This window comes from Aulonocara sp. 'chitande type north' Nkhata Bay, linkage group LG4 (assembly GCF_057382095.1).
Source record: "Aulonocara sp. 'chitande type north' Nkhata Bay isolate Kocher_YH1m ecotype deep benthic linkage group LG4, A_spYH_male_GT1.1, whole genome shotgun sequence".
In the NCBI taxonomy this organism is placed as follows: domain Eukaryota; kingdom Metazoa; phylum Chordata; class Actinopteri; order Cichliformes; family Cichlidae; genus Aulonocara; species Aulonocara sp. 'chitande type north' Nkhata Bay.
Window position 1 is genome coordinate 7,397,325 of NC_141347.1, and position 18,083 is coordinate 7,415,407.

Genomic DNA, 18,083 nt, shown 5'->3' on the forward strand with positions numbered 1-18,083 from the left:
AACTTTCACCCATATCAGCAGGTCTTAAGATCTCATTCGCAGCCCTAACAAGCACAGTGTCAGTGCTGCGATGGGGTCTAAAACATGACTACAATTTTCCAAAGTTTTGACTTGAAGAAAGACATTGATTGGGATCATGGATTTAAGTGTGATTTTGGTCTTCTATTCATTGTAACCAAAAAGTTCATAGATTCTAGAAAGAATGGTGGACTCTTAAAATACATGCATTTATGTCTCTGGGTGTGTCCAGAGCTATGGGCCTGAGATATAAGTTATAGCTCCACTGACTGATTTAGGAACAGCACCTTAGGGACAACCAAAATGAGATCATCATAATGGAATATAGTACTATGGGGGGGGGAGAAGACACTACTGAGTCAAATATAAATACAGATATAATTCTTTTACACTATGATTACGGAACACATCTCAATGTTGTGTTCACTTTATTGTCATTGCATTATGTGCATGACTGCAACAGTGTGCACTGCCATTACTGAAGCGCTTCATATAACTGATGTCTGACATAGGACTTCTTCACATTTCCATATAGTCTCTGTTACACACACACACACACACACACACACACACACACACACACACACACACACACACACACACACACACACACACACACACACACATTCACTCAGGTGAGGCAGGTAAGCAGAAGTCAATGCACTATTTTTATTTTATTTTATTTTTGCTTAGTTTTCCTATTTATCCTGATTTCTGCAATGGTCAACAGTGCCATGATGAAATAGCCTTGGGCTCCTAGGGGGTGGGGGGTGGGGGTTCCACTTACCTCTTTCACCTTTTATGTAATTATATACTACTATTACATTGAATCATTAGTAATTATCAAACTAGATTCATTCTTGTTTAAAAGGAGATTTTTCTTCCCACTGTTGCTTGGTTCGTCTGATTGTTGGGGTAAGGCTCAACAATACAGGACAAAACCCTTACAATCAGAGCAAACTCTTGGGGATGGTGGGGAGGAAAAGACCCTTTTTAACAGGCAGAACCAGGATAAGGGAGTAGCAGCTATGTGTCAACTTGCTTGGGAATGCAGCAAGTCAGTCCCCCAGTCCATCAGTGTAAGCCTACAGGAGCAAATGTAAGTGAATCACAATTAACTGTAGCTGAGCTGTAACTTTAGCTTAACCTAACCTTAAATGTTAATGTTGGAGATTTGGTCTGTCTTTTTTGTTTGCCTTTATTAAGATGTGACTGGCTATTGTCAGATTACGTTATGACTGTAAACAACTTAAAATGTTCATGTGTCACCTATTCATTAAGTCATTTACAGACTCTTCTGCCCATATACAAAACTTTCTGTACATTGAAAATGTTCATACATCTCAACTTTGTTTCGTAGACTGACTGAAAACAAGATCAGGACACATTTCCTTAAAATAACAGAAAATTTGAGATAGTTTTGGGCAGAAAAAGCATTCACTTGGGCTTTCCAGGACTCCTACCGAGGCAGTTTTAGATTTTTCAGAGCAGTTTATTCTCAGTCACCAAAAAGCAGCTGACAGATAAACAGAAAACTGTGTTCTGTGGTTTTCAGGGAAACTACGAGTCGGGAGCTGCTTTTAAGGACATGCTGGATTTCTTTGAAAAGCAGATTGCCACAGGACATTAAAGACACACCTATAAATCGAGCAGATATTTGAAAATATCTTAAAAGTTTTGGACGAAATGCATTCGGGGATATTGCATTTCGTCATTTCGAGCTGATTGGAGACCAAAACAGCCAATCAGATTTTTTTGCATCCAAGTCTGTGATTGGCTGGTTTTGTGGCACAAATATAACGGTGTAGAGAAAGAGTTGAGCGCGCACGGACAGAAATGTTGAGAGCGCGAGCGACACATTGCGAGCGAGAGGGGCTGCTGTTGTGTGTGTGTGTGTGTGTGTGTGTGTGTGTGTGTGTGTGTGTGTGTGTGTGGATAACAGCAAACACTGAAATACATGTTTTGCACGCAGGAGTGAATTTTGTTCACTCAAAATAAATTTCTCCTCAAAATGCAACACTTGCACCTGCAAACTTTTTTTTACCTGCGCTCACATTTTTTTTATGTGCACTCAGAATAGTGGCACAAAAATAACGCCATAGTTACCGTGTCCTTGTATTGTGCTGCTGTCATTTGTTTCTATATATAGGCGTGTGTGTGTGTGCATGTGTGGGGGTGTGGCCCTGCCATCTGGATCATCACACACACCTGGAGCTGATCTAACATCGTCGGGGAGCTACACAGCAGTGTGGCTGAGAGCTCCACAACAAGGGATCGTTATGCGTGACTACCTGTTAGTTTTTCAGCAAGCCAGTAAGTGTTAGTCTGCCGCGATTGTGGAGTTTTCTGAAGGCTGCTTTTGTATGTGTTTCCAAGGAGGAACGAGGAAGCAGCGGGTGGATGGTACGCAGGGAGTGGAGACACGGAACAGGAGTCAGGAACACACAGGGATTTATTGGTTGTCTATATTTTCTGCACTGTAAATAAAACGCACTGTCATCATTACCAGAGTCCTGCATTTGGGTCCTCCTTTCCCTCATCCCCACGGGCTGCCAGAGAGCAACACTGGCTGATGATGAAATCCAGTCAGCTGGCATGGTGACACTGCCAGTATTAACCTGCAGGGCTGGACTGGGACAGAAAATTGGGCATTTTGACTACAGACCGGCCCCCCAGGTATTAAAGCCATAAAGACTTTGAATGAAAACAAATGCTGTTGTGACAGTCCCATATGGAAAAGAAATAGTAAAAACTTATATGACTTAACTCATGAAAGTGGCCACTTTCTCATTACTTTCATATATTGTTTTAGTAAGTATCCAAAACATACAAGATTCATTATATAATCTTTCAAGGGATCTTATATCTGTTTTTACTCTTGTATGCTTTTCATACAAGTTTCACACAAGACAGATACAAACTTTATAAGGTTTATATATATCTTTTCCATATGTACACTGTCTTGTTGGTATATGTATAATTTCTATACATTTTACGTCAGATAAAAACTTTGTTATACCTGGGAACACCAAGGCGTTCCCAGGCCACCTGGGAGATATAATCCCTCCAACATGTCCATGGTCTGCCCTGGGGCCTCCTCCCATTAAGTACATGCCCAGACAACCTCACCCAGGAGACGCCCAGGAGGGATCCTTGTCAGATGCCAGAACCTCCTCAACTGGCTTCTTTTGATGTGGAGAAGCAAAGGCTTTATTCTGAGCCCCTCCCGGATGGCCGAACTCCTCACCTAATCTCTAAGGGAAAAGCCACCCACCCTTCAGAGGAAGCTCATTTCTGCCACTTGTATCCGCGATGTCATTCTTTTGCTCACTACTCACACCTCGTGATCTTAGGTTGGGGTAGGGATGTAGATCGACCGGTAAATTGAGAGCTTTGCTTTTACACTCAGCTCTCTCTTCACAAAGACGAACCGGTACATTATCCGCATCAATGTACCAATCTGTCTGTCGATCTCCCTTCTCCTATCACTCAAGATAAGATAAACTCTTCCACTTGGGGCAGGAACTTGTCCCTGACCCAGGGTGGGCACTCCATCCTTTTCCGACTGAGAACCATGGCCTCAGATTTGCAGGTGCTGATTCTCATTCCCACCACTTCACACTCAGCTGTGAAGTGTTCCAGTGTGGGCTGGAGGCCATCACAGAATGAAGCCAATGGAACCACATCATATGCAAAAAGCAGAGATGAGATTCTGAGGCCACCGAAGTGAAAGATTTTTGCCACTTGTCTACACCTAGAAATTATGTCCATAAAAATTACGAACAGAATCGTTGACAAAGGGCAGCCTTGGCAGTGTCCATAACCCACTGGAAATGAGTCCGACATGCTGCTGGCTATGTGGACCAAGCTCTTGCAATGCTTGTTTAGGGATCGAATAGCCTGTAGCAATTGGCCAGACACCCCATACTCCCAAAACACCTCCCAAAGGACACTCCAAGGGACATGGTCAGATACCTTCTCAAAGTCCACAAAGCACATCTAGACTGGTTGGGCAAACTCCCATGCATCCTCAAGTATCCTCGAGAGGATAAAGAGCTGGTCCAGTGTTCCACGACCAGGACAAAAAACACATTGGTCCTCCGAGGTTCAACTAACAGATGGGCTGTCCTTTTCAGCACCCTGGCAGAGACTTTCACAGGGAGACTGAAGAGTGAAACACACCCTCTCGTTCCCCCTTGTTAAAGATGGGAACCACCACTCCGGTCTGCTAATCCAGTACCTCCCCGGATCTCCACGCAACATTGTAGAGGCGTGTCAACCAAGACAGCCCTACAACATCAAGAGCCTTCAGGAACTCAGGGCGAATGTTGAAGCACCTTTGACAGCAATTACAACTTTTTACATTCTTCTTTGCAGAACCTCTCAAGCTCAAGGTTGAATGAGGAGCTATGGTGGAAAGCCATTTTCAGATCTCTCCAGAGATGTTCAATATGGTTCAAGTCTGGGCTCTACTGAAGAACATTCACAAAGTGGTTTCAAATAAATTTCTTTCTTATTTTTGGCTGTGTGCTTAGGATTGTTGTCTAGTTGGAAGACAAACTTTACCCCCAGTCTGAAGTCCAGATCACTCCGGAGATGGTTATTGCCAGATCCAGAGTGCTCTGGACAGAGTGCTCCAGCAATGTACAGAGATATCCAGGATACTCTGTACATTGCTGCATTCATCTGACTAGTCTCCTAGTTCCTACTGCTTAAACACATCACCACATCATTATTCTGCTACCACCATGCTTCACTTAAGTTATGGTATTGGCCGGGTGATGGGGAGTGCCTGTTTCCACCAGCCATGATGCTTGAGATTCAGGCCAAAGAGTTCAATCTTTGAGTTCATTTGGTGACCAGAGAATTTTGTCCCTAATCTGAGAGTTCTTCAGGCATCTTTTGCAAACATCAGCTTATTGAGGAGTGGTGTCCATCTTGCTACTTTACCATGCAGTCCTGGCTGGTGGAGTGCTGCAGAAAAGGTTCTCCTGCCTTCATAGGCGACCGTGAGTCATGGGGTTGAGAAGTGCATCTGTAACCGGAAGGTCGCCGGTTCGATCCCCGGTCTCTCTGTCCTGGTTGTTGTGTCCTTGGGCAAGACACTTTACCCTACCGCCTACTGGTGTTGGCCAGAGGGGCCGATGGCGCGATATGGCAGCCTCGCTTCTGTCAGTCTGCCCCAGGGCAGCTGTGGCTACAACTGTAGCTGCCTCCACCAGTGTGTGAATGCAAGAGTGAATGAATAGTGGCATTGTAAAGCGCTTTGGGTGCCTTGAAAAGCGCTATATAAATCCAATCCATCATTATTATAGAACAACACTGGAGCTCTGTCAGAGTGACTGTCAGGTTCTTGGTCACAAGCGGTTGCTCATATTGGCCTGGCAGCCAGCTTTAGGTCCTGGTGGTTTCAAACTTCTTCCACTTACAGATGATGGAGGACATTGTGCTCATTGGGACTTTCAAAACTGTAGAAATTATTCTGTACCCTTCCTCAGAGCTGTGCTTTGATACAATCCTGTCTTGGAGGTCTACAGACAATTCCTTGAACTTTATGTCTTGGTTTGTGCTCTGACATAGAGAGTAAGCTATAGAACCTTATATATTGGACAGGTATGTCCAATCAACTGCATTTATCACAGGTAAACTCAAAACATGATATAGAAACATCGAACAGATCAGTGGAAACCTTTTGAGTGTTATGGCAAAGGCTGTGAATACATTTGTAAATGCTATATTTTTTATTTTTCTAGTTTTAATAAATTTGCAATAATTTTGTTACGTCCCCAAGAATAAGGGCAAGGGGTTGAGGGGAGTAACATTCACTAGTTCCTCAAAGAAAACACCAAGCTTAGTTAACACGAGCAGAATACACCACAAAAGCTAACAACCCAAGACTGGTCCAGTCACTGATTGAGCAGCTGTTCACTAGCTCATCTACTGCTGGGTGGCTGATTGTCGGATTGAGTCAGCTGACCACTGGCTCCTCTGAAGAGATGGGTGACAGTGTACAGTATCACAGAAAGGGGCAGTAGCAGGTGACAGCGTCAAGCTGGGAAGAGGTCAAGCTAATGGTGCTGATGTTGGCAAGTCCATTATTCTACAGAGCATTGAACACATGACAAATATAAGTGTCTATGAGCTGTGTCTGTACCTTACTATGTACATGTATGCAGATTATAGGGTGCTGTTATTGGTAATAGGACTGTAAGAACATAGCTTGTGTACACACAAGAGCAACATTTGTTTTGAATTACATATAAAGCAGCAAACAGTAAACAAGACAGAATTAGATGTTCAAAAACTACAGAAATATAATCATACATGTCTTTGTCCTCCAACAGAAAAATTATATTGATGGTTTGATAATGCTTCAACAATATAAAGCCCTGCCGGAAAACTGTATTCCCCACTATGTGTTTGCATATACTTACTCACACAGTTTGCACAAAAAGCCTTTTTTGTTGTCTTCAGACAGAGATGGAGAATACAGTCTGAGAACCTTTGGGTTTTTCTGAAGTTCCATCTTCTCTCAAGAATGTAAACACAACCATTTAAACAGTGAGGAAAGGATGACTGTCATGGTGATGGTTGAGTTGAGGAAAGACACAATGAAGAAGATATGGTTTAAGATATTTATCTCTCCCATGTACATTTAAACATTCAAGTCACAGAGTACTCGTATGTCACGTATGCTCACGTGTCACAGTGACGAGCGTGCCTTAGGAATTCTATATCATTACTGAAAATCACAACCATATGTTAAGCTTACAAGTGTACCTCAAAGCTGGCAGTTGTGCTTGTCTCGTGTGTGTGCTGTGTTCTGTGTGCATGTGTGAGGCTGTGTGTGTATACAGGTAGATTTGTGTGTGTTAGTTTGTCTGTCTCGGACTGAAGGTGAAAGGAACTCATCCACAGTAGATGTTAGATACTGCAGTTCACACACACACACACCATGCACAACACGTCACAACAGATCATTCTGCAGGAATCTGCTGCATGTATGGATGTACTGTATTAAATGAGCCTATGGGCTCACCGTTCCCATGCTCAGTTAGCTATTTTTGCATGTGTGTGTCTGTGTGTTTGTTCATTGGCTGTTTTATTAACTCCCTACGAGGCAAGATCACAGCGGAGATCCCTCTGTGGTTAAATGTTTTGTTTCTTGACGTGACATGAAATATAGTTTGGTCCCCCTCCCTCTCTCTCTCTCTCCCTCACAGATAGGTGGCACAGACAAAAAAAAAGTCTCTTTCACAGCATTATCCTGAAAAGCACCGAGGGGGGAGAGGGACCCTGCAGGATATATTGCCTTTACCACAGCAAACCTCCAGGGAGACATGTAGAAAGAGAGACATGGGTGGTTTATAAAAAGATGAAAGACACTGCAATGACAGAAAAGGGAAAAATGAGAACTGGAAAAATGCTGAAGCATGTGCTTGTGATTAAGTATCATCACCTGGTTGTCACTGTTTTTCTGCAGATGTACTGAGACCCTGTAGGCATTAACTGTTGTACTCCACATGGAGCTCACCTGTGAATAAAACTGGCTCAGTTATTGTTACTAGGAGAATCGACTGGGCCAGTTTCCATCCACTGACCACCCATCTCACAGATCATGTTCATTTGAAGAAGTCAACATTTTTAACACTGAGAATGATGTAAACTAATGATGATCAGTATTCTTTTTTCTTCTTATATGTAAGCCAATTTAAATGGTAGAACTTCTACTTTATCCTTCTTCGTTCATCAAAGCATTACACCTTTTCAGTACTTTTTCACTTCAGGTGATATTTTTACTGTTCTACGTTGGCATTTCAAGTATTTGGTTTTAGTAAACTTTTCTGTTTATTTATGCTTATTTATAAACTAACTTAGAAAAGTGTCATGTCATATGTCAAACATTCATGAAAGTATTTTGGCTACCATACTTTTTTTACCAAATGATTTCAAATGGGACTTCCAGTATGGCGGCGAGCTGAGCGGACATGCGTTAACCTGCTCTGCTACCCTGTTGGCAAAATCCTGCTAATATATTGTACTTGAGTAGGTGAATCACCGCTATTTCAACAAATAAACTTAGGGTTATGCCGGTGTCACAGAAGAAAGTCAGTCAAGGGCGGAACAAAACTCTCCAAGCTTAATTGTCAGACTTTACGAAGTCGAGGCCTAGCAAGGATTCATCAGCTAGCAGTGAGGCCATGGACTCCGGCGAGGCTAACGCTAGCGGGACTCCAAAGGTTAATGCGCCGGACAGAAGCAAGGATATGGCGGCAGGAGAGTCCTGCCCCACATTGGCCATCATCCTGACCGCTATCAACAACATGAAAACAGAGTTTTCCTCCAGGTTTGACGGCATAGGTCCGCTATTGAGAGTGCGAGGAAAGACATTACTGACTGTGTAGAGCGCGTCACAGAAGCAGAAACTAGGATTTTGACAATTGAGGATAACGTCGCCTCCCTCCAGACAAAAGTACTAGTCCTAGAAAATAAAAATAAAGATTTGGAGGACAAACTGCTGGACCTGGAGACAAGATCAAGGCGCTCCAATTTGAGGATGGTCAACCTACCGGAGGGAGCAGAGGGCGAGGACGCCTGTGCCTTTCTGGAGAGTTGGCTGCCGGATGCACTGGAGTTGATGCTGGGGCGTACATAACTAACGCTGGAGCTGGGCCGAGAACCCACAACAATCCTGCACCCCGTACGCTGATAATGAAATTTCTCAGCTTCAAAGATAAAGAATTGTTGATGAGAGCAGCTAAGACTAAAACAGAAGTACGATACAAGAACAAGACGGTGAGGTTTTACCAGGACGTGGCGGCAGGTGTCCACAAGAAACAGAAGGAGTTCGACGAGGCGAGGCGCCAACTCCGCACAATGGGGCTCCGCTATGGCATCATTCCCCCGGCCCGGCTGATAGTGACATATAAGGAACGGTCCCTCATCTTTAACAACCATGTTGAGGCGGAGGGCTTCATCAAACGGATCAAGTCAAAAGAGGGATCGGACTGATGGTTAGGATACGGTCTAAGTTTACAAAGCAGAAGGTAACATCTGACCTGAGAAGAAGAGGAGCAGGATCGAGCCGAGCCGGCTCGGGCAGATCAAACTATAACGTTAAATGTATGCTTGTGTCTAATAGCGCATATTACAATGCATTTTCTATCAGGGGCTCAGTGCAGGATTAACCCTCTTAAGATACCCATATCTGTCTTCTAATTTAAAATAAATAAATAAATCAAATAAAAAAAGATTAATAGGCCGAACGTATTTCTGCAACAAATGTAAATTGGTCAACTTCAAGTAAGTGGGGCTCAATCAAACCAGCAGACCACTTCTGATTAGTTTTGCTTAGAAATCTGATTTGAAATGTGAAATTGGATTTCACTTATGGCAAAGAGGGGTGTTTATGAATAGATAAGAATGTAATATCTAACCTTGGTGGCACAGGAGGGTATGGTTAATGTTATAGTTAACAGTTGGATAGTTCGGTTCTACTAGTTCAGCTATACGGTGTCATCCTTGGGTGGGACTGTTAATTGCTACCTGAAAGCTTTAAACATCTGGGGAAGGCCTGGATATGAGTGACGGTGAGGGTATTCGGGCAGTTTCTGATGTTACTAATAGTATTTATGTTAGCTTTCCGTCTTTTTCTTTTTGTTATTTTTTTGACATATATTTTCACTTGTTTGGGGAATATAACTGCACAATCTACAAGAAATGTCTAGTGAGATAAAAATCTAAATCACATCATGGAACTGCAGAGGGTTACGAAATCTGAAGAAAGTTAAACAAGTCATGAACAAAATAAAATTTTTGCAGTCTAACATTGTGTTTCTTCAGGAAACACATCTGATGCATAACGAGGACTTGAAAATTAAGAGGAGGTGGAGAGGCAAGGTCTTGTCTGCATCGTTTAACTCTCAAGCGAGAGGGGTCACCATTTTGGTGCACGAATCCATACCACTCCAGGTAAAGTCACCAAAGACAAATTTGGACGTTACCTTGTCATTCAAGGGAACTTACTAAATGAATAAATTATCTTGGCGAACATCTATGCACCTAATACAGACGACCCTATCTTTTTTCAAAACTTATTCCTCATGTTGTCCTCTTTTCCTGGTAAATGTGTGGTGGCAGGTGATTTTAACTGTGTACTAGATCCGGTGAAAGATAGGAGCTCGGGAACCGAAGAGTCTCACACCCGTAGTAGAGTAACTATACGGCACTTTATGAAGAAATTAAACTTAATAGATATCTGGAGGGAAGAAAAGAATTCAAGAATTGACTTCTTTTTGATATCTGCAGAGTTGAGACATAAAATCAAGGAATGCTCCTTTGAGGCGATCCTAATCTCAGATCATGCTCCCAACTCATTGGTATATCAGGACGCAAAGCTTGTGAAAGATGCTAGAATTAGGCGTTGCAAACAAAAATGGTCGGCGGACCCTGGTTTGGTCTCGCTTCTGGATGAACAAATTAGCCTCTATTTTGAAATGAATAAAACAGAAACTTCTGCAACCATAAGATGGAAGGTTTTAAGGCTTTTATTGAGGGCCAAATAATTAGCATCACTACCTCTAAAGCAAGATTGACTTTCCAAAAGGCAAAAGAGTTAGAGACAAAAATAAAGGAATTAGAAAATGAATACTATCAAACAAGGTCCCCTGAAATACACCAAAATGTACAGGGAGTGCAGAATTATTAGGCAAATGAGTATTTTGTCCACATCATCCTCTTCATGCATGTTGTCTTACTCCAAGCTGTATAGGCTCGAAAGCCTACTACCAATTAAGCATATTAGGTGATGTGCATCTCTGTAATGAGAAGGGGTGTGGTCTAATGACATCAACACCCTATATCAGGTGTGCATAATTATTAGGCAACTTCCTTTCCTTTGGCAAAATGGGTCAAAAGAAGGACTTGACAGGCTCAGAAAAGTCAAAAATAGTGAGATATCTTGCAGAGGGATGCAGCAGTCTCAAAATTGCAAAGCTTCTGAAGCGTGATCATCGAACAATCAAGCGTTTCATTCAAAATAGTCAACAGGGTCGCAAGAAGCGTGTGGAAAAACCAAGGCGCCAAATAACTGCCCATGAACTGAGAAAAGTCAAGCGTGCAGCTGCCAAGATGCCACTTGCCACCAGTTTGGCCATATTTCAGAGCTGCAACATCACTGGAGTGCCCAAAAGCACAAGGTGTGCAATACTCAGAGACATGGCCAAGGTAAGAAAGGCTGAAAGACGACCACCACTGAACAAGACACACAAGCTGAAACGTCAAGACTGGGCCAAGAAATATCTCAAGACTGGTTTTTTTAAGGTTTTATGGACTGATGAAATGAGAGTGAGTCTTGATGGGCCAGATGGATGGGCCCGTGGCTGGATTGGTAAAGGGCAGAGAGCTCCAGTCCCACTCAGACGCCAGCAAGGTGGAGGTGGAGTACTGGTTTGGGCTGGTATCATCAAAGATGAGCTTGTGGGGCCTTTTCGGGTTGAGGATGGAGTCAAGCTCAACTCCCAGTCCTACTGCCAGTTTCTGGAAGACACCTTCTTCAAGCAGTGGTACAGGAAGAAGTCTGCATCCTTCAAGAAAAACATGATTCTCATGCAGGACAATGCTCCATCACACGCGTCCAAGTACTCCACAGCGTGGCTGCAAGAAAGGGTATAAAAGAAGAAAAACTAATGACATGGCCTCCTTGTTCACCTGATCTGAACCCCATTGAGAACCTGTGGTCCATCATCAAATGTGAGATTTACAAGGAGGGAAAACAGTACACCTCTCTGAACAGTGTCTGGGAGGCTGTGGTTGCTGCTGCACGCAATGTTGATGGTGAACAGATCAAAACACTGACAGAATCCATGGATGGCAGGCTTTTGAGTGTCCTTGCAAAGAAAGGTGGCTATATTGGTCGCTGATTTGTTTTTGTTTTGTTTTTGAATGTCAGAAATGTATATTTGTGAATGTGGAGATGTTATATTGGTGTCACTGGTAAAAATAAATCATTGAAATGGGTATATATTTGTTTTTTGTTAAGTTGCCTAATAATTCTGCACAGTAATAGTCACCTGCACACAGATATCCCCCTAAAATAGCTCAAACTAAAAACAAACTACAAACTACTTCCAAAAACATTCAGCTTTTTTTCTAAAGAATTTTTATTCATCTTCAGTCATGAAAAGATGAAAAAAAAATACTGATTGAGGTCATCAGAATTCATGCATGACAGGGTTAAATGACACGTCATACATCTGTAGTAACATTAAATGACCAGTGGGTGGCAGAGTATGGAGGGACAGATCAGAGTGTCAAGTTTGTTCACTTTTAAATAGGAGGTTAATAAAATCTATTACTAATTACTTTTTATTGAAGATCTTCAGTGTTAACTGTAAATGGAACGACATCATAAAGAGACTATTTTTTCCTTTCCGCTGACATAACAATAACATGGAAGAACAAAACGAGCAGCTGTGGCTCAGGAGATTGTCGGAAGGTTGGTGGTTTGATCCCCGGCTCCTGCGGTCTGGATCTATCCATGAAACAGAATACTGAACCACTGAAGCATTTATCCGAGTGTGAATGTTAGACAAAAGCACTTAGGGACAGAAAAAAGTGCTTGTGTGATGTGTGTGAATAAGCTGAATGAGCCTCATAATAGAAAGTGCTTTGGGGCTTAAATACAGTAGGAAAGAGCTATAAGTACTAGGACCAAAATGACACACTGCTACAATGAACTCTGTGTGTAGCAGCCTAGCAAGTGTGTGAAAGTGAAGCTCGTGTGTGCATTTGCTTGTCTTGTTGAGAGATTGGGGGAAGAAAAAAGTAAAGAATGAAAGAAATAGGGGGGGGGGGGGGATTGCAGTGGCTCCATTCTCTTTTGCTTCTTTTTATTCTGCTGCTGAATTCACCCTCAACCAAAAACACCTCACATTCTGTAATTCCCTCCCCCTGTTTGTGCCTCTCTCTCTCTCTCCTACTCTGCAGCAGACTACAGCACAGTCAGCTACTATGGGGACTGCAGTCTTACGCTATAGCACAAGCAGAGAGCTGGGGGTGGGGGGTTGAACGAGGTGGGGGAGTGAGAGCATATTGGGTGGAGGGTTGGTGAGAAGGGACTGAATAGCAATAATAAGCAATATAGCACTCATCTCTGATTATGTAGCACAGTAATAAACCACAGTGAGCTGTCGGTGCGATGACACGAGAGAACGAGATCGGAGATGGACCATGTAGATTGTGAAGCAGAAGACAGACAGAAATGGGCAAACCTGGCACCTTTGCAAATATAATACACATACTTAAGGACAGACGCCACAGGACAACAACTCATGCCGTCCTGCTTTTCTTTGTCAAATATCTTTGTGAAAAAACATTTAAACCTTCATCCTGAAACAAGCTAATCGGCTAACAGAAGCTGGACTTTAGCTTACCTGAGTGTTGCTGCTGCGCTGACCATCTACCTTTCAACCCAACCTTTTTGTCCCAGTGCTGGCACCAAAACTATTGACTGCAACACTTTCAAAGTCACTTCCACTGTCACACTGATGCTGTCCTAACCCCCTCAACCATGACATCAGCTTGTCTTTTTTTGTACTATCACCCCTCATTATTCAGTCACTCGTTTGCTGCCATTTACATTGCAGACCTGTCCATTTTTATGGTACTTCATGCTTCCACAGGTCCTCATTCCTGTGATATCTACATATGGACGCAACACTATGGTTAAGAAAAGATCTTGGTTCGTATGAGGTTTTTGTCTGCACAAACTGGGGTCCCCTGTATAGACACGAGGACCATCTACAGCCAGACTGCCTGCTTTTCTGCATAAAGGGCATTCTGTGTCCTGCACTTACACTGAAAGTTGCAGCATCATTCTATTTGACTGTATTTTGTGAGGACACTGGGTTGGAACAAGCCTCTCTGAACTGCAACACTTGCATAAACTGAGTGAGATCCTCTTTGACCGATACAGCAGACATGCTGATAGAAATGTTCACCTATATCACTGTTGACGTCTGATTGCTGTTTCACATGTGGATGAGGTGCTGGGCCACAGCTTGGTTACAGTTTGATTAAATTAATCCAGCAGCCTTGTCTTCAGCTTGAGAAAATAACATCTGAAAATTATTTATTTACTGTAGTAATCTAACAAGTTTACTTGAGTTTTTCACAAAAACAACACCTGTGGTTTTTACAAATTAAATCTCACCCACTTTGGTTTGTGCACTGGTGCATTGCAGCATTTGTCAGAAGCTGATTTGCCTTAATTCTACTAAAAGTTCAGAGTATCAATCATCACAACGCAGCTCTCCTCGAAATGACTGTTGTTGCATTGACACTATAAAAACCAAGAGAATTCCATCAGATAGCTTTGCTGACATCTTATAGTTTTCTCTAATCAGCAGAACTTTCAGTAAACTTAAAGTGGGTAAAAAAGCAGCATATTTAAAATACCATACTCTAGATAGTAAAGCCCACTTTATGGTAAATAGCCTGGTTCTTATTCAGCATCCTTCTAGTCACCACTCTGTACAAAACGCATCATTTACCCAAACACTGTCTACATGTAAGTGCTTTCTGCCTCTGATAAATACACCACAGAGCAGACTGGGCTTCAGTATCTTGCCCAAGAATACTTTGGCATGCCGACTGGAGCAGCCAGGGATCACACGCTTAACCTTCCAATTAACATGTGACCTAATCTAGTCCTGAGCTAGTACAGTTTCTCCTCTGTGTTGAAAAGCAGACTGCAGACCAGCTGCACATAAACATCTTCAAACTGCTTTGGTGCCAGCGAAAAGGTTTAACATAGTCTCACCTTCCACAAAATATTCTCATGCAACCAAGAAGCTCGTTACATATCAAAGCCAGTTCTTGTCACCATGATGTTGTGATGCTGTACTGTCAAACAAATCACTTTTTCCAATCACTGGATCTAAGAACTGCACCAGATTCAACAGGAGGCAGTTTAGATGGAATTTAATTCAAGAATAGTGAAAACTGAAAATGAAGGTGAGCTCCTGTTCTCTCGTGGAGCCCCGTGGACTCTGTGTCCACACAAACACCAGCTGCAAGTTCAGGTTAGAAGGCCATTTGTTGTTAGTGGGCTCTTTGCGCTCCTCTTTCCTCTCTTCTCCTTCCACTTACTCCCAGCCGCAACTTGGAACAGGAACTGCCCAAAAAGACTCATTGGCTGTCCTCTGCCACCCCCCGAGGCCATCGCCACATCCTGCTGCTTCAGGGCCCAGGGCCATCCCAGGTGACCCATTGCACTCCCCCTACCACCTGTTTGACCAGCAGGTCAGCAGCTCAGGCCAATCGGGTCCCACACCACCAAGCTCACTAACAGCCTCTTCCCCTGGACCATTCAGACTGTTAACAAGCACTATCCCCCCACAGCCCACCCCTGCCCACCCACCTCACCTGAGCCATGGTCTCAGAAACCTTCATCACTCAGGCTACTCACACATGGACTCTATTTAGACCAAGTCCTTTCTCCGGACTTCTTCAAGCACTTTACAGCTATGTTGTTCTAAATGTGTGCCTTTCTCGTCTTTTTGTGTATGTCCCTCTTCATTGTAAATACTTCTCATGTTTGTTATTTATTCCTGCTGTCTGCTGTGTACATTTTATTCTGGCACCGCTGGTTTTGTTGTACATGTACAATGACCAAAAAGGGCTATTCTATTCTATTCTATTCTATTCTATTCTATTTTTGCATTCTGATATTTATCTTTCTATTAAAAGACAGCTCGGTTCTTGCTTGATTGTAAGGGCATACTTTCCTATTTTCTAGGGCCTTTGACTTCTGATTGTGATAAAACTCCTACATATACACAGCATGCTGAGATTACTGTTGTAGGTCATTGGTGTTATATAGTATAAATAAGCTACAAAGCTGATCTTCTGACTCATTATAGTCAGGACAGAACAGTTGAATCATTTTGAAGTGAGTTCCTGGGAGGCAACAACATTTAGAAACAGACAAAGCAGTTGTGAACAACATTGGAGCAAGAGCAGTACCTAACTAAAGTCTATGTAAACTACATGTACACATGTACTGAGACAAACCTCTAGGATGAAGTGTGAGGATGCACAGCTGACGTTCCTTTATTACATTTTGATCACTTTACTCATAGAGGTGACCTCTAGACTGTTGAATAATTTTCACAAAGTATGGATTGACAAGAAATAGATATGGAAAAAACATGTCTGAATTCATTTCATTAAGTGATTTTAAATCTAAACTACGAATCCTTGAGGCCAAGTCCATAACATGCAACTGTTTCAATTAGATTGATTGTCATTTTAACTGACTTTTTATTTTATTTGAATTTTATTGAATTTTATTTTTATTTTATTTGTATTCTTTCACTTATTGTTGCATGTGTGTTGTTGCTGCCTGTGTTTGAGTAATTTCTGTAACTGTGAGACATCTGCTGCTGCCTATCTTGGCCAGGTCTCCCTTGAAAAAGAGGTTTTTAATCTCAATGGGATCTTCCTGGTTAAATAAAGGTTAATAAATAAATAAATAAATGTCTGGTGTACGATAGACATTCAGGATGGATGCACACTTGTGAAACATTTGTGAGATGGATGGGCTGATGCGCACTGAAAAAAATGCCATCAGCAGGAGCCACAATCCTCCTGCAAAATGATTCATGAGAAAGATCAAACGTACACCACTGTGGCTTTTTTTTAACCCGCAGAGAACTGAACGTCCTTTCATCCTCCAACAGTATCCGGAGAACATTTACGCGCAACAATGCGCAGTGGCCAAAACAGTGCCAAACGCATGAGTTGCAGAGCGCGCACGAGAAAAAAGGGAACACAGATTGAACGTTACACTTGCCACTCACCCGGGCATATTTGGAGGAGTAGGGATCCTCAAACAGTGCCCACATCCAGGGCTGCCACACCTCCCACCGTGTCGCCCTGCGGCCGTCCTCCTGCATGCACAGACGTTTCAGGTCGCCATCCGCTCCGCCGGTGAGTGCAGGGTCGTCCTCGGGTGGATCCGGTTCGGGGGTCTCAAAGCTGTCCAGGGCTTCTTCTGCATCACGGTGCTGTCGGTAATTCATCCAGCAGCACGCCTCCACGTCCGTCTCATCGATGCCCCAGAAGGCAAGCTCTTCCTCGAAGAGCGGCCCGCAGACATCGTTGGGGCAGTGGAGCTTGCCGGTACGGTAGTAGTTGAGGATGAAGGCGAAGGTGGCCGGGTGGCGGTCAAAGAAGAACTCGTCGGACTTGGGATCGTAGTCGAAGTTGCTGTAGGCGTCGGGCTCTGTCAGCCAAGACAAACGCGTCCCCGGCAACGTCTTTAGGGTGCTCCGGTAGGTCTCGTGTCGAATTCCACCGCAGTTGATGACGATCTTCTCGCTATCTGACGCCGAGCAAGTCATGGTGCTGGAGCATCCTTCGGTCGGTACGTCCGACTGCTGCTGCTGCGGCTACTGCCTTTCCCCATCCACCGTCGGTCCCCGATCTGTATGCTTGTGTTATACTGTACCGCCAACAAGGAGACACAAGTGAGAGAAGGAAAGGAAGGAGGAGTCAGCCTCTCTGCCTCTCTAAGAGAGAGAGGGGGGATCTGCAGGCGCGTGTATATGTACGAAAGAGAGAATGTGTGGGATGCGGATTTTATGAATCAATAGGTTTCCCCGCTGATTGACTGCCTGCCCGCGCGATTGATTTACTGAGTTCGTGTGATTCAAATCCTTTGACGATGTTGAAATCGCGACCTCCACATGAATACCCGAACATGAATACATTTGCTCTTATTCTCATCCCGTGGGTCTCTGCAGCCCGTACTTGTGCAGAGAAATCAGATGTGTTGAACTAAGCAGTAGAGAGCGAGAGCATGCACGTGATCATTTGCTGCTTTTTTTTTCCTTCTGGAAATGCTGAAATACTGATGCGCATCTAGACATTAGCATCTCTATGCCTGCTGAAACAAACCTTATTCAGGAATTTCATTTATTTAGTAGGTTTCGCTTTCCTGGTGTCCAACTTTCTACCACATCCTTAAAACTGGCTGCAGGAGAATGCACTCAGTAACATTA

At 43.2% G+C, this 18,083-nt stretch overlaps 1 protein-coding gene across 3 annotated transcripts in view; it reads right to left on the bottom strand.

The window, feature by feature from the left end:
• The window catches only part of kcnc3a (potassium voltage-gated channel, Shaw-related subfamily, member 3a), a 90,950-nt gene extending 73,152 nt beyond the window's left edge, over positions 1–17,798 (bottom strand). For all 3 annotated transcript variants that reach the window (XR_015128732.1, XR_015128731.1, XM_086288188.1), the window contains exon 1: positions 16,881–17,798. Coding sequence is in view for 1 of the 3 variants with exons in the window: in XM_086288188.1 (XP_086144314.1) it covers positions 16,881–17,423 (543 nt within the window). In the remaining 2 variants the exon portion in view is untranslated. The remainder of the gene's footprint in view (positions 1–16,880) is intronic.
• Positions 17,799–18,083: the final 285 nt, after the last annotated feature.